The 16,955-nt window shown below is 59.5% G+C and overlaps 1 protein-coding gene across 1 annotated transcript; it reads right to left on the minus strand.

Annotated features, from left to right (window-relative positions):
* Window positions 1-112: 112 nt before the first annotated feature.
* On the minus strand, window positions 113-13,246 carry TELO2 (telomere maintenance 2). Its single transcript, XM_082670823.1, has 21 exons — window positions 13,128-13,246; window positions 12,104-12,439; window positions 11,313-11,590; window positions 9,280-9,348; window positions 8,937-9,084; window positions 7,457-7,559; window positions 7,218-7,286; window positions 6,892-7,033; window positions 6,666-6,802; window positions 6,091-6,170; window positions 5,769-5,870; window positions 5,463-5,551; window positions 5,279-5,370; window positions 4,966-5,082; window positions 4,784-4,855; window positions 3,426-3,590; window positions 2,886-2,977; window positions 2,180-2,279; window positions 1,938-2,002; window positions 1,605-1,720; window positions 113-830 (listed from the first exon to the last, which is right to left on the minus strand). The coding sequence occupies exons 2-21, from the start codon at window positions 12,436-12,438 to the stop codon at window positions 724-726; spliced, it is 2,478 nt and encodes an 825-aa protein (XP_082526949.1). The 5' UTR covers window position 12,439; window positions 13,128-13,246; the 3' UTR covers window positions 113-723.
* Window positions 13,247-16,955: the final 3,709 nt, after the last annotated feature.

Genomic DNA, 16,955 nt, shown 5'->3' on the forward strand with positions numbered 1-16,955 from the left:
CCGCCCCCCCACTCCTGGCACCCACACAGGTTGCCCAGCAGTGCATCTGACTGGTTCCCACAGGACACCCCGTCCTGACCACCGGGAGACAACGGTTGGCACTGGGCTGCAGCGGGAGGCTCTGTCCACCTAGGCCATGCCCTTTCCGTCACCAGCTCCCACCATAAGGGGCCAATCAGGGACAGCACCATGATGGGGGCGGGGGGGGGCTGCCTCATGCTTTCCCACCCCCAGCTCCACCCACCAGCTGCCGAAATTCTCCAAATAAAGTCTGTTTTCTCAGAGGCCCGTGTCCCCTTCCTGCCCCCATTTCCATGTCTCCCCTTCAGGGGGCCGTGTGTGGGCACCAGGCTCCCTGCAGGAGTGAGAACCATAAAGAGCTCCTGCACCTCTTTTATTCTTCCTTTTCTGTTGTTCTTAAAGTCCCTGGCCTTTTCGGTGAGGAAGGGGTGGGGGCACATTGCTAAGAAGCCCCCAGGCCCAGTGGCCCCAGCTCTGCAGTCTACAGGCTGCACGGAGGCACCGGGCTGAGCAGCCATCCTGGAGCCCAAGCCTCAGAGGCCACATCCCAGTCCCAGTCTGTGGGGGGCAGAACCCGAGGCCCTGATGCAGAGTCTTCGCTGAGCCGCAGACACTCCAGGCTGTACCAGCTGCACCTCCGCCCCACGTGCTGGCCCCCAGCCCACACTCTTCCAGTGGGACGTGCCTTCCGAGGGTCGGGGGCTAAGGAGAGGAGAGCGGGAGGAGCTTATCTCGGAGCTTCTCCAGAAGCAGTAGTGCCTTCACCGCCAGCAGCCTGCAGTCCTTGTCTGGGTCCTTCTCGGCCACGTCTGCAAAGAGAGAAATGGAAGCGTGGGCAGCGTCACAGCACTGAGCGGGCCAGCCCTCTTCAGCTGCTCATTTGAGGCCTCCTGAATGAGCCCCGCGTGGCACCAGAATCTCCTCAGACGCCGGCAAAGGGCTCCTTAACACCTAGGGCTAGGAGCCCGGCCGGGGAGGCACCTGCACCCACAGCACAAGGCCCCGAGCCGTCCCAACACACCGAATGCAGATGTGCTCAGACACCCATGTAGGGGGGCTGGCCTGCAGGAGCCTAGGAGGCTCATGGGCTGCCTCGCCGGGCAGGGTTGGCAGAAAGGGAGAGAAAGGCCGCCATCAGAACCACCGGGCCTGCCAGTGTGGATGCAGATGAGCTGCGAGCCCTGAGGGTGGACACGGGCACGGTGGCTCTGAGGGCCATGGCTCAAGTGCCCACAGGTGGGGGTACTACTGGCCACAGAGACTTTTTAAAAAGAGCACGTGTGTGGGGAAGGGGTGGCCGCCAGAGAAAATGTGGCAAAATGCCAATCACCACTGTAACTCTGCTGAGGATGGAACTTTCCAGCATATACAGGTGCCACCCCCACATCTGGGCGCCTTCCCTGCAGGACTCCCCAAAGTCAAAGTGACCCGACAGCAGCCATGTCCCCACCCCCACACTGAGGACACTCAGCACACAAACGGGAGCCACATGACGCTCATGCTGGGCCGGGGACTGGGCCATGCTGCCCACGAGCTGACGGCCTCCCGCCGCCTGGCCACGGTGACCCCGGCCTAGCACTCACCTCCCAGCCAGGACCGGGCCTCCAGCAGCTCGTCCAGCAGGTCTGCCAGCAGCCGCTCAGCCGGAACGCTGAGAAGGACGGCGGAGACAGCAGACAGCAAGCCCTGGCGCACATAGCTGCGGAGAAGGCAGGAGCCTGAGCCATGAGGAGCCGCAGCCTGGCGCCCTCCACCCACGCCAGGCAAGCCCTGCCAGCCCTTCCTGCTGCAGGAGCGCCCAGCCAGGCTGCCTCTCAGCCACCCCGGAAGCCGCCACCCACCTCCCACTGTCCACTTTCCAGCAGGATTCAGGACCCTCACCCCACCCGACTCCCCTCAGCCCTGTAGCTACTCACGCATCACCATGGAAACGAAGGGCCCACACGAACTCCAGCAGGGCCTTGCCCATGGGCACAGCCACCTGAAACAGCAGAAGCCAGTAGGCAGGGGTCCTGGCACACAGCAGTCCCCGCCTCAGACCCCATCCTCGGGTCCAAACACTCCTGTCCCAAGGCAAGGCCCACAGGGGGACAGAACATGGCGCAGACCCCACAGGAGGTGAGCCATCAGATGCCAGAGGAACGGGGTCCCAGCTCACCGTGGTGTTCACAGCCAGGTACATCAGGGCCCCTAAGGTGTGGGCCAGTCTCCCAAGAACCAACTGGTCATCTCCCAAAAGGTCGAAAGTCACTAGAGGCCTACAACACAGAACCCAGTGAATGGTGCAGGCCAGGCACTCAGGGCCGGCTCCCCAACCTCGTGGGCCACCAAGGGCACCCCAAGCCCCTGGACGCCCCTCCTCACTGCCTGTCCCCACATGGCGCCCAGAGCCACAAGAAGGTGTTGGACAGACTCCCCGTCACTTTGCAAGGCCACCTGGTCAAGCCCGGGCCTGGATCAGGAAGCAGGACCGCTGCCTGCAGGGCCTCTGCAGCAAAGGGCTCCAGGCCCTTCCCTCTGTCCACAGAGCCTTGCACCCACGTGGCGATGGCTGGGGGATATCTGCACCCCGCTCGGGCTGAGGCAGGACAAGGATGCGCACGGGGGCGGCAGGGCACGCCGGGTCGAGGCACGAGGGTGAGGCTCTGGCCCCGGCCCCACCATGAACCCAGCATCCGGAGATAGCGGACACCCTGACGCCTAATGCCCTCACGTCACTTGATTTAAGCTACAAACAATCACAGCCGAGTTCCTGACCCCCCTGAACCCAAATCCCACCTTAGCCCCCACCCTAGGGACCCTCCCACCCACGGATGCCAGGGCTCCTGTTCCCCAAATCACAGGCCTCCAGAAAACTCTCTCACCTGTCAAAATGTTGAAGGAGGGGGAAGAAGAAGTAGCCAGCCACCGAGTTGAATTCGTTGGGGCCAACGGCTGGTGCCCGCCCCGCAGAGCCCTGCCAAACACACGTGCTCACAAGGCGCCAGGCAGGGCACAGGGCACAGCCTTGCCTGGAGACCTCACACCAGGGACACTCGGGGACACGTGGGAGGGGTGGTCCTGAGCACCAGAGGAGCAGGCACCACCCCCCACCCCCGGTGATGACTGAGAATGTCTCCAGACATGGCCCAACGTCCCAGGAGAGCACATTCAGCCCCGGCCTAAAGGGACCCCAATGACCCAGCACACGCCAGGCCAGTTGTTGCCGACAGAGAACCCTCAGGGCTGTTTTCACACGTTTTAACGCTGCATTCACGTTTTAAAGTCACTTCAGTGTGATGCCCTAACAGCATGTGTCACATCACTCAGTTTGTACCAAAAACCCTCCCTTCACAGGACACTGTGGTCACTGTCCCCTCAGGGCAGAGGTCCCACCCAAGAGGCCACCCCAGGGCCTGGCTGACCTTGGAAAACCGCCGGGTCTTACGTCTGACGCGCTCCTCCACCACCGCCCGCCAGGCCGGGACCACAGCACCACCAGGCTGGGAGCCGGGGTCTGGGGAGCCCCGCTGGGGAGCCTTCCCAAGGCGCCCCGGCCGAGACAGCTCCTGGGCGGCCAGAGTCAGGACCTAGAAGAGAGGAGACACCCGGGGTAGCCGCCATCCCACTGGGGAAGGATGACATCTTCCAAATTTCAAGGTGAATCAGGTGCCCTCGAAGGCCCCAGCAGTCCTCAAGGAGGAGGTTCTGGGAACCCCATGCTAGTCAGTTAGAGTCCCTTAGGCTCGCTTCACTTTGTCGGGTGACAGAAAGGAGGTGGGCGTGCTCCCTGCTGACGAGCCTGAAACCTTTGGTCACTTCTCCCGAAGCCCATCCAATCCCGCCACCCCCACCTCTCAGGATAAGGGAAGGAACCCCAGCCCAGGCCATATGTGAACGGAGCCGGACCCGGAGGCCACACGTGCAACCTCGTTTTTAGGAAGCACCCAGGACAAGCAGATGCACAGACAGAGCAGACTGACTGCGGGGCTGGGGGTGGGGAGGGAGCGTCTTGGGTTCTTTTGAGGGTGACATGGGACGTCCTGAAAGCAGGTGGACGTGATGGTCACATGACGTCGGGAAAGTACCAAACGCCCCTGAACTGTAAACACAGAAACGCTGAACTTTTTTTCAGCTTTGTCTTAGTCTCTGTGTCACTGTGACGAACACACGTGGTGTATCGTTCACCATGGTAATCGTTGTTCAGCGCGGCTCAGCGGCACCAGGTAAACTCATGGTGCCGCCGTCACTACCAGCACCTCCAGAACCTTCTCATCCTCCCAAACTGAACCTCTGTCCCATTAAACCCTGACTCCCCACCCCTCCCTCAGCCCCTGGCACCCACCATCTGCTCTCTTCCTGTGAATCTGATGGCTGCAGGGACCTCACGTAAGTGGAATCGTACGCTATTTGTCCTTTTGAGTCTGGCTTATTTCCCTGAGCACGGTGTCAGAATTTCGTTCCTTTTTAAGACCAAGTAATATTCCACTGTATGAACCCACCACGTTCTACTTATTTTAGGACTGAATTTTACGGTGTGTGCATCATACCTCAGTAACGCTGTTATCTAAAACAAAGAATGCAGCCCCTGAAGCCCATGCTCTGTCAAGAAAACATCAGACAGACGCTGGTCCCAGCCTCTCAGGTCTGGCAACAAGGGGCTTGGGGAGGCCTGTGGTCCCATCCCTATAGATTCTGGCAAATGCTTGCTCCCCCTCCAGGGGCTTTGCACCAGGCCTGCCAGTCCAGCCCTGATGAGTGGGACAGAGGCCCAGGCACTTACGTCCAGAATGTCCATGCGCTGCCGGAGGCTGTAGTTGAGGGCGTAGAACTGTGCGGTCAGGTACTCCGCCACCTAGGCCGGGCGGACGAGAGGCCTCTGAGGACCACAATCCCGGAGACAGGGTCCCAGCACAGCCCCTGCTGGGGGCACAACCCGGGCTCCACTCAGCCGCGGGGACTCACCTGAGCCGGGTCTGTGACTGTGAGGGCCACCAGGGCCCTCTGGCGCAGCCCCTCGAACCCCACCACGGCTGTCTTCTCCTCCAGGTGCAGCAGCACCTTGGCCAGCTCCACGCTCACCTGCGCACAGGGTTAGGGTGCTCGACAGAAGGGGCCTGTCTTGAGGAGCCTGGGCTGCGCCCCCCGCCCCCCACCCCGGCAGAGGCCCCGCTGCCAAGGCCCATGTGGGCCACATGGGGCTCCCTGAAGACACATGCCCTTGCCAAGCCATCACCCACCTCCTGCAACCCTGACAGCCCAGCCCTCATGCGCTCACCTCCTGAGTGGCAGCCGGGCTCCTGAAGATCAGCCCCTCGAGGGCCCACAGGGCCGCCTCCCAGCGTTCCCAGTCCTCGGACCCAGTCAGAGCTGCCCAGAACCCACATGGTGCCTGAGTGAGGCGGAGCCGGCGGGCAGGGTGGGCAGCATGCGGGGGACCCGGGGCAGGGGCGGGGGCATACCTTCCAAGCAGCCCCGCACATACGAGGGCGCCTTGCTGCTTCTCTGCTCCCTGTCTACCGACATGTCGTAGGGGACAAACTCATCATCGCTGAGGAAGAAGAACAGACACGCAGACCTGCCTGTCACCCAGGACTCACCCCCAGTCCCTGAAGCTTTGGGAATGGCTGCCGGGCTGAGAGTCCTGTGGGCTGATTTCCAGGTGGGAGGAGGACTCGTGAGGCAGAGGGAACCGGCGCCGCAGGGCCCACACCCTGAGGTGGGCCCCGCCAGGACCCTCGTACTCTCCCCCGTGGGGCTGCCCCCACCTGTCCAGCTCGGAGTCGGAGCCCTCAGGCCCAGTCTGGGGTCCACTGCGGTCCACAGTCTCTCTGTCAGGAGTCTCTCCACTGACCGGAGCGAAAGACGGGCTTTGGGGACAGAGAAGGATCCCTCAGGGGTGCCCCACAAGTCTCTCATCCCAGAACCCATGCTTCCCGAGGAAGCGCTCTCACCGCCCCCGCCCTCATCTTAGCTTCTGCCTCAGCGATAGCAGGACAGGAGTAACAGGTGTGCAGCAGCCACCCCACCTGGCCCACCATGCCCAGAGCTCCAGGTGGGGACCAGGGATCGGGGCACAGAGACCCTCACCCCGCCTCTGAGGGGCCGTCAGCTGCGGGCCGGGGCATGGCCAAAGCCAGCATCTCGCGGGTCAGCTCATCCTCTTCATACTGCAACGCAGATGTGCTGGAGTTGGCTGGGACGGGAGCAGTGGGAGTGGTACAGCTGGGCCCCTGCGAGGCCCTCCCATCACAGCCCGCAGTTTGCGCTTCTGGCCTCTGGCAGCCAACGGTCTTTCAAGAGCAACTGTCCAGGTTTCCCCCTCTGCAGAGGGTGGCACTTGGGGGGCTGAAGGCTGGAGGGCCTGGGAATCCCCCAGACACAGAGCAGATGTGGCACCATCTCCAAGGACATCCCAGAGGGCTCGGCAGATGGAGGGGAGGCCTGAGAGTCCCGTCTAGAGAATCCACCTGGGGACACGTGCTCAGGCACCAGCTGAGGGGCTGCGCCTCCCCTCCCCGCCCAGCCGCGGCCTCAGCAGGGCCACCAGGTCCAACTTGACACCAAGCACAGATCTCTGGTCCTGGACACAGGCAGGCAGGGTGACATTGGGGCAGGAGTGTCGGCAGCTCAGGGAGAGCATGGCAGGCGCAGCCTTTGCTCACCTGGAACTTCAGGGGAGGCCCCTCGGGGTGGATCCGGGCGCTGGCCACCTCAGCCACGATCATGCCCAAGCGGCGCACAGGGGGTAGGCTGCTGTCCAGGCGGCTCTTCACTCCCTCCATCAGGCTGGCCAACAACTCTGAAAGCACCGATGTGCATGGGCTGAGCTGGGGGGAGGATGGGGCTCCGGCGGGGGCAGTGGGGATGGGGCACCCACTGCGTGCTCACCGTCCCGGCTGTCCCGGAGCTCTGCCTCCCCCAGGTGTGCCAGGCAGATGAGGATGGCCTTGCTGACGTAGCGCTGCTGCACCAGGGGCACATGGCGGATGGCACTGCTGCTGCCCCACGTCTCCAGGAGCTCCTTCAGCGCCTGGTGGGTGGTAGGCTCGGCCTGGCAGACAGCCCCCGCCTCCCCAGCGCATCCCGGAACCTCGTGGGCCTTGGTGCCCATGTCCCCACAGCCCCAGAGAGGCTCCAGCCAGCGCCCTCCACCCCAGGCAGGAATGCTCTCCCGCAGGGACTGAGGGTCCCTTACCTGCACAGGCAGCGCTTACCTGCATGAGGAGTGAGCGCCGCTGGCTGTCCATGGCCAGGTAGCCCAGCAGGCTCTGCAGCATGGGCATCTGCGACAGAGCCGGCGTCCTCTTACCGTCTGCCAGGCAGACACCACCCGCCCGGCCCGGGGAGCCCAGGGGCGGGACGAGTCTGGGCTGAAGGACAGCGACATGTCCGGGCGCCCAGCACTGCTCCAGCCCCGCCTGCCGCAGCTACCACCCCCGGCCGGCACCCTCACCGTGCAGCTGTACTGTAGGAATAGCAGCTTCCGGGTCATTACAAACTGGGCCTTCTTACTCTTTGTCACCACATTCCCCAGCAGCCGTGAGAGGACTTCAGGCCTGCGAGGCATAGCGGTGGGGAGAGAGAGAAGCACAACTCCGAATCCCATGGATCCGCACTGGACCCCCGGGCTCCGCGCTAACCACCAGGGAGCCGCGCAGGTGCTTCAGCCCTGAGTCAGTCCTAACTCTCCCTCCTCCCAGTAAATGTGGAAACCAGGGAGCCCAGCGACTAGACACAAGAGGACATCCCTTGCCTGCCCCGACCAGTCCAGGTGAAATGCTCTGCCTAGACCAGGGCAGCCAGCTTTCTCTGTGAAGGGCCAAGCTGACAGGCCATCAGGCTCTGTAGAGACACGGTAGCTGAGAGCAGCGACGGCAGGTAGGTACACGGCTGAGTGTGGCTGTTTGCTGATAAAACTTTACTTACAAAAACACAGTAAGCCATGTTCGACCCAAAGGCCGTAGTCTGCAGATCCCAATCTAGACTGAGACCCCTGCTTCCTTTAGCGAGTGAGAGCTCAACACACGCTCACGCCAGCACGGAAGGAGGTGAGGCTGTGTTCCCCTCCTCGTCCCTCAAATCAAAGACGTGAAGGTTAAAAGAAAAAGAAAAAACAAGAAAACTGATAAAGTCGAAGAGAAAGACCCAGGCAAAGTGACCTACAGCCCTGGGGCAAGACAGCACGACAGCCCCGGTGACAGAGAAGGCTGAGCCCTACCCAGTGACCCACGGTATGCTGGGCTCACAGGGCAGTTAGGACGTCTCAGAGAAGCCAAACCAGTGGTGCGGCCAGGACAGACCCAGGCCTGTGTTAAGGTGGGGGCCCCCCCTCACGAGGAGCCTTCACACAGGCGAGTAAAAGACTCGATCAGATGGTTCGTGATGCCTTCAAAACACACACCCTCAGCCAGGATCGAAGAAATGTGAAGTCAAACAGGGAAGAAACGTCTTTGGCAGAGAAACAGGCCCTTCATGCCGGGAGACGGTCTGAAGGAACGTCGATGACAACCAAGCGACCCAGCACTGCCCTTTCAGGAACATGGCCCGTAGACCCCCTTGCTCACAGACACAGAGGTGGACGGGCACACAGGAAAGTCACCACAGCCACCAGGTGGGAGGAAGCTGTGTTCCCCGCACACCCTCCTGCATGATTTGGGTTTTCTGAGAACAGGGACCCTCAGGCTGCAGAGAAGCTGCAGCCTCCGTCTCGGTCCAGCCAGGTGTGGACTGGGGGGCCCAGCCCAGCCGTCAGGAGTGGGAAAGATGGGCTTTTGCACAGCCAAACTCTACAAAATGACCGGCCACCAGACAAAGGGGCCACTGCCCACGTCCCGTGAGTGTTGACCCCACATAGGCAGGAGTCGTTTGGATCCCCACTGCCCGCCCTCCTGGGGGAGAAGCGTTTGCAGCAGGAAGGATGCCTTACTTCTTACCCTGGGGCAGCCTCCACGAACCCCTTCAGCACGGCCTCCATGGCCCAGTCGGGCACGCGCTCCACCAGGCACCAGCAGACCCGCTGCCAGAGGCAGCTGCCCTGGGTGAGCACCGTCAGCCGGGGCACAAGCACGCCCAGGACCTCCTCTGAGGGGAAGCACACAGGGGCCCTGAGCCCAGGGGCCATGGGGCGTCCAGTGTCTGCAGCCCACAGGCCCACCTGTCACAGAGCCAAGCCCCTACCCAGGGGCCCAGCAGGGCCAGACCCAGGCAAGGGGACCTCAGCAACTCCCTGCACCCCTCCCGGGACGTGCCGCAGCTTCTCCCACGACGAACACTCACTCTGTCTCCCGTGGACGCAGGCTTTCCCCAGGACCTGAGACAGGAAGGAGACGGAGCAGTCCAGGCCACCTGGGACAGGAAGGAGACGGTGGTAAGGCCATCAACGTGCACCTGGCTGAGCAGAGACAGACCTTGTTCCAGGCAGATCCCACGTTGTAAAACTGCCAACTTGTTCAGTCTAATTCCAACCGCACCAGCATTGTTTCCAACTCAAAGAGCCAATGAAAATAATCATTTAAAAAGCATTATGTTCACAGTGATCCTACAAAGCAGGGACCACTGCGGGGCACCAGGAGGCGGCAGCACCAGAGGGGCCCAGTGAAGAGGAGGGGCTCTAAGCGCCACAGGGAGGAAATGAGGATGGAGGAACAAGGAGAGGGTGGGTGGCGGCAGCAGCCCCAGAGGAGCCAGGGGTGATGGGACCGACCAGGAGACAGATGGCCCCGCGCATGATGCAAACGCAGTATCTGAGATCTAAAGATGGGCGTTTGGGATCCTGCCAAGACAGAATTCAACGCAGCCACTCACAGGATGAAGGGGACATTGCTCCGGAGGCATTCAGGACACCCGGGCAGGCCGCCCCTCCCAGCCAGAGCAGGGGCTGGGCGGCCCAGCTGGAACCCCGCTTGGACACTTGGGCTGGAGAAACGCAGGCGCACACCTACCCCGGAATGGTTCCCTCACCCAAGACAGTAATGCTCAGGGACACAGCAGGGCAAGCAGGGGTGTGCAAACACAAGGGGGCCCCACAGAGCAGCACAGGCCTCACCCCTGCGGCCCCCTGCCGAGTGCCACCTGGCCGTCTCCCAGGGCAGCCACTCGCCATGTGCGGTTAACCGTGGGCAGACAGGCGACCCCTCACGACCCGCGTCCACGAAGGCAGAACAGTCTGCGAGATGTGGGCACAACTCCAGCCCCAAGGACACAATACTTAGGTCTATTTCTCTCAACACCCGTGAGGACCACCGGCCTGCATCAGCCACCACTCTGAGCGCTGGGTCGGCGGTGCGCACAAGCCCCAGCCCACAGCTCACTCGGGGGCGGGGGGGGGAGTCGGACAACAGGGCGGGGCCCCTCTGAGCACCGTAGAGGATGGTCAGTTCCAGGGAGAGGACAAGCCAGCAGCTACGACACTAAACAGGGTGACCAGAAAGGCGGCCCTGAGAAGAGGCACTTGAGGCCAGAGCATGGGGCATCCCAAACAGGAACGCCCGCCAGTCCAGAGCTGGGAGGAGGCGGGAGCAGAGATGCTGGAAGGTTCTGAGTGTGGCTCATGGTAACAGCATCATGCAGTTGCTCAGCTCAGACAAGACAGGAGGGCACGTGGGAGACTGTGGTAAGAATCCAGGCGAGATGAGGGACTCGGGCCGGGGTGGGGGCAGTGCAGGGGCCGGGGCCGCAGGGAAGGCAGGGCCTCACTGGGGGAAAGGGCAGTGGCTCGGACAGCCCGCCCGCTGTTCACCACCTGACGCCCACCCCCACTCAGGCCGCCATGGCCCCTGGCTTCTCTCGGCTCTTGGAACACACACGTGGGGAAGCCACGTCCCTAATGCTCCAGAGATCATGATTAGTGGAGAGGGTGGGCAGGAAGCTGCTCCCATGGCCCCCAGGTACAGAGAGCTCCCTCAGAGTCGGCCCCCAGCACCGCCACCAGACACCAGAGCACCGAGGTCCTCCACCCACGATGACAAGGCCATGGGCACCGCAGCCGGCAGCCACCTTGGACGGACCCTCCTCACAGCAAGAGCTTTTTGGTTTCCAGACTGTGGACGTTCCCTTATTCTGAGTGAGGGGCCGGGCGGTGAGCAGCCCCACCTGGACATCCAACCAAGGACTGCAGGGCTTACGGGTCAGCTCCACCTCCCAGGCAGCAGAGCTGTGGGTGAAACTTCACGGCTGGGTGGCTGCCGCCCCAGACATGTGATAACGTCTGACTGGATGATGGCACTGCCAGAGATGGCAAAGTCCCTGGAGCCCTGGGAGGGAGGGAGGGGACAATGGCCTGAGGAGGCTATTAGAAGAGGGGCTCTCACCTCGGAGAGAGTCCACGACCACCTGCAGCACCCGCAGGACTTCCTCGCCCAGCAGAGGGAAGTAGTTCTGAGGGAGGAATGTGGCCAGGTTCTCCCGCTGCAGACGGTTGCCCAGGCGATCGGGCAGGCCCACCACCTTGGTGAGAAGTGTCTCCTGGAGCAGGGGGAAGGCTGGCCCTGCCTGCTGCCGACACTGCCCCTCCATCACAGCGGCCATCCTGCCCACGCTCAGGAACCTGGCCAGCAGTTGCGCCATCTTCATCAGACAGAAGCTGGGGCTGAACCAAGAGCAGGTGTAAACAGCCTCGCTTCCTAGGAGGGGCATGAAAGCCTGCCAACCGCACGCACCTTCCCCACCTTGGAATCACCTGACCCACTGACTTCCACAGCAACTGCTGAAAATCCAGCTTCCCAATGACACAGCTTCCCCGCAAGGACCGTGGTGGGCTTGATGTTGAGGGAATGAGTTTGCTGGGGTGCCTCACACAGAGCTGGGGGCCACAGAGTTAAGGGGCCCCAGGAGGATGGCCATGCCCACTGCCTACCTAGACCACCTAAGCCCGGATGCAAACACTCCTGCTGCCCCCTGGCCCACATGGCAAGACAGAGGGCTAGGGCCTTCCCATCGCAGGAGATTAACGCAACCCGCTTTTAGTTCAGTGCTCTGACATGCACAGGTTTTATTCTCTCACCTTTCAGGATGCCAAACTCTCACAGAATTTGGAGAACCCGTTGGTTCGAAATCCTTCAGGTGTTAAAGCAACCCCATAATCAGACCCAGCCCAGCTCACCTGGCAGCACCCTCGATGGACTCCATCAGCACCAGGAAGGCTTGGTCAGCCGGGCCCTCCAGGAAGAAGCTGGCCCACAGCTCCTCCATTTGGCCGTCAGGCAGCAGCTCCAGCCAGTCGGGGCTCAGCTTGCTGACCAGACATCTGAGAAAGGTGGAAAAGTGGATCCTGACAAACTCCTCCTGCTCCTCAGGGAGGGCTGGATTCTCCGTTGCACCAAGATAGCGCTTCAGGGACCCCAGGGTACGGAAGATGCGGCCCCCATCCTCAGAAGATGAAAGGATGTGAACAGCCTCCCAGACGGTGAGCCGGACGGCAGAGACCTCAGGATCCATCCTGGAGTTCACAGGAAAGGCACGTGAGAAAGGAAGTCCAGGGACCTGTCATCATCCACGTGGGACTCAGTCTCGGATAAGGAAGCACTTTTCACATATTCTCAGAAAGCCCGCTCTCCCGCCCTCGAGGAGGGAAGGTTTCATGGTCCAAGGCTTCCATGGTGCCCTCTGCAGAAGGGCAACGACGCCCCAGGGACCCATGTCTGGAGACACCTTAGATGTCACAACCGGAGGTGCTAGTCTGCCTCTAATGGGTGGCTGAGGCCAGGGATGCTGGTAAACATCCCATATACCCCATTACGCAGGACAGCCCCCAAAACAGGAGTATCCAAACCCAAATGTCAAGGGAGCTGAGGTTGGGAGACCCATCAGCACTTCTAACTCCCTGACGTATCCACCTGTGGTTCACCTTGCCAAGCTCCCTTCCTTCCCAGAAACCAAAACCATCTGCAGGTTGCATTTACTTCGGGTCGGGCGCCCCTGCAGCACGAGCGCCATTAAGTAGACACCTGTCTGTCACCAGTGCACCCAGCCACTAGGTCGGGATGCACTAGGGGCCCAAGAAGTGTCCCCACTGGCCTGGGCCTCCTCGCCCAGCCCGGTCCACGCGCGCTCCTTCTCGGTGTGTGGAGACCGGCTAGCGATCGCCCGGCACCGCGCCCGCTCCCCAGCGTGCGCCCGGAGCCCACCTAGTGGCGCGGCGGGCAGCGGTCCTCGGGGGACGGGATGGGGTGTCGGGGCGGGCGGGGACCTCCGGACGGGCAGCGGTCACAGGGAAGCGCGCACCCGCCGGGTCCGCAGAGTCGCCACGGCGCGCTGCGTCCCGCTCACTCCGCCAATACCGACCCGTCGCCGATTCGTCACAGCCCCCGCGGCCCAGCTCTGCGCTCGGTTCGCGGTCCAGCTCACGCGGCCGCAGAGCAAAAGTTCCCGGGGCCCTGGTAGAGCTGGTGCTGAATTTTTTGAGCCTGTGGCGCCGGTACTAGGGGCAGCTGTTGACGAATCTGCGGCGAACCTGCGAGCCGGAAGACGCGCGGGACAGGCGGCTGTATCTGCGCCTGCGCTGGGGCGGGGCAATGGGGGCGGGGCCCTAGTGGGCGTGGTTCCTGGTGGGCGGGGCAGTGTGCTTTGGGCTGCGCGGCAGGTGGCTTGGAGTCCAGCACTTCTGCGCCCGCCTGCCTTCCCTCAGCCTCCGCGTCGGTCTTCCCGGAGTGACCTCCTCCCGCCCTTCCCCCGCTCGCGAGCCCCAATCTCTCCTGAGCTCACACGTGCGTGCCTCCACAAACTCCTACTGGGCACCAAACGCGTGTGCGGCCTCGCCGCCCGCCCAGAGGTATGGCCCGCTCTCCGCAGGCCACGACCTTTGCAGGGAAACGGGCCACAGACTAGGAAGAAGTCGCAACTGGGGTGATTTCGGGTATTGATGGATGTCCTGGGACAGGTGCTTCACCGTTCAGCACGGTAGCCATCAGCCACCGGGTCAGTTCCTTGGTTGCACTGTCCACGTGTCAAGGGCTCGTTAGCCACCTGACACAATGCACAGCGTAGATATAGGACCTTCAGTCTTGGCAGAACCTTGGGGAGCGATCTGGGAAGACTTCTCACAGAGGTACTATTTCAGCCCAGAAGGCCGTTGAGGTGACATGGAAAACATTTATTCATTCAACATACATTAACTAATTGCCTGCTGAGGTAGCAAGCACTCTTCCAGGGCACAAAATGAAGCAAAGTTCCTGTTCACACGTCAAGGGGGCAAATAAAGTACACGTACAATACATCAGATGGCAGATAATGGTAAGAAAAATTAGGGAGAGTAAGAAAATGAGTGACCAAGAGCGGTCTCCTTTTAAAAGCTCCACCCTGGGTGCAGTTAGAAAAATGGACGGTAGGGGGCAACCGCGGATGCAGAAAGCCCCGCGGGGCGTCCGGTGCGTGGACAAGGGTGGGCCAGGTGGTGAGAAGGAGCTGACCTGGGCTGGACCGGATGGGTTGGACGTGGGTGCGAGTGAGCGAGGAGCGGAGGATGATGCCTTGCTGGGACTCTCCGAGAACTTCTCCCGGGCCGCTCCTGGACTAGGGCTCTCACTCCCGGTTCCTATTACAGCTTCCTTCTCTATTCCCCACATTTTCCTGAATCCTGTTACCCAGTAACTTCTCAAGAGATCCTGCACAGAGGATAAATTTCTTAAGCCTTTGCATATCTGAAAAATGCCTTTATTCTTTGCTCCAGGTGGATTCACATTTGAGCTAGATGCACAATTTTATCAGCACTACGCTCTAACCATCTGGGCTAACCACCCACTCTGACTGCTTAATTTTAAATGAAAATCACTTTGCTCCTCTGTCTTTGGCAGCCAGCTTTGCTGCTGAGGTGGCCCACAGCCCTCTGGAGAAAGTCCCAATCCTTCGCATGTGACCAGGTTTTTCTCTCTGGACACGTTTAGGATCTCATCTGTGGTGTCTGACACTTGGCAAGATGAGCTTTGGAGTCAGGCCCCGTTCCTTGACCTGGCGCTCTCTGCCATGTGGTCTTGAAATGATGGGTACCCTTGTCTGCAGCACCTTCCTGTATTGTCTTCCTAAAATTTCCTCCACTATATCTTGTAGTCTCACTCTCTAAGATTAATCTCAATCCAATGTTTTCTCTCTTCTTTTCTATCTCTTTGCCTTTTTGCCTTCTTTCTGACAAATTGCCTTAACTTCGCCTTTTAGCTTTTTTGTTATACTTATCTATTTGTTTGCATTTTATTTTATTTTATTATTTAGTCATTTTATTACTTTTTTGATTTGGGGGAAAATCATAATTTTCATTTCCAAGAGCAACTTCTTCTTTTCTGATTATTTCTTTTTTCACAGCATCGTTTCTTGCCTTGTGTTTTTTTGTTGTTGTTTTGTTTGTTTTGGCTGGGCCATGAGGCATGCGGCATCTTAATTCCCTGACCAGGGATCAAACCCGCACCCCCTGCAGTGGAAGCGCCGAGTCTTAACCACTGGACCGCCAGGGAAGTCCCCGTTTCTTGCCTTGTGGACACAAAGCTTTTCTTATCTCTCTGAGGGTATTATTTAGAATGCCTTTGAGCCTTTCCTTGGCCCTCTGCACGTCTCCCAGTTTCTCTTCTGTTTGGGCAGATTTCTGTCTCACCTGTGGATGGGATTTTGTTTGGTGGGGTGCAGGGAAGCTCTTGCCTGTCAGTAAGTGCAGGTTTTCTGCTGGGGCTAAAGAAGCTCCCTCCCCTCTCCAGCCTGGGGGCAGGTGCCTGGCTGTGGCTGCTGCTTTCCAGAAGCTGGCAGAACCCTCAGACTTTCACAGTCCAATAGGTAGACATTTATTTTAATACCTTGTTGTTAGCATTACACTTCAAATGAGTGAATTTTATGATATGTGTGCTTTCCACTAAATTTTTTTAAAAAAGAATGGATGATGAAAGAGATTGAAAGGAAAGCCCCTGTCTCTGTGCCCGGGGGCCTGCAGACCTGGAGTCTTTCTCCAGTGCAACGCTGTCCAATCCAACTATGACGTGAGTCCCATATTTAATTTTAAGTATTTTATAGCCATACTAAAAAAAGTAAAAAGAAACAGGTGAAGTTAATTTTATTTATTTATTTATTTGGCTGCTTTGGGTCTTGGTTGCAGCACGCAGGCTTCTCTCTAGTTGAGGCGCGTGGGCTCCAGTGTGCGCGGGCTCAGTAGTTGCATTGCATGGGCCCCAGAGTGCATAAGCTTAGTTGCCCCGCGGCATGTGGGATCTTAGTTCCCCAACCAGGGATTGAACACACGCCCCCTGCATTGGAAGGCAGGTTCTTAACCACTGGACCACCAGGGAAGTCCTGAAGTTAATTTTATTTATTTTTTATTTTTAAAAATATATTTATTTATTTGTTTATTTATTTATTTATTTTTGACTGAGTTGGGTCTTTGCTGCTGCACGTGGGCTTTCTCTAGTTGGAGCGAGCAGGGACTACTCTTTGTTGCAGTGCGCGGGCTTCTCATTACGGTGGCTTCTCTTGTTGCGGAGCATGGGCTCTAGGCTTCAGTAGTTGTGGCATGTGGGCTCAGTAGCTGTGGTGCATGGGCTTAGTTGCTCTGCGGCATGTGGGATCTTCCCAGACCAGGGCTCGAACCCATGTCCCCTGCGTTGGCAGGCAGATTCTTAACCACTGCGCCACCAGGGGAGCCCCTGAAGTTAATTTTAATAATGTGTTTTATTTAACCCAGTCCATCCACAATACTACCATTTCAACATGTAATCATGGAACTTCCCTGTTGGTCCAGTGGTTAGGACTCCACGCTCCCTCCCCGGTCAGGGAACTGGATTCCACACGCAGCAACGAAGATCCCGAATGCCGTAACTAAGACCTGGTGCTGCCAAATAAATAAATAAATAAAATTTAAAATGTAATCACACATAAAATCTGTTGATAGTGAGGTATTTTACATTCCTTTTTTGTACTAAGTCTTTGAATCCAGTGTGCACTTTTCACCTGCAGCAGATCTCCACTCAGACTAGCCTCATGAA

The sequence above is a fragment of the Grampus griseus genome, assembly GCF_964374135.1.
Source record: "Grampus griseus genome assembly, chromosome: 14".
In the NCBI taxonomy this organism is placed as follows: domain Eukaryota; kingdom Metazoa; phylum Chordata; class Mammalia; order Artiodactyla; family Delphinidae; genus Grampus; species Grampus griseus.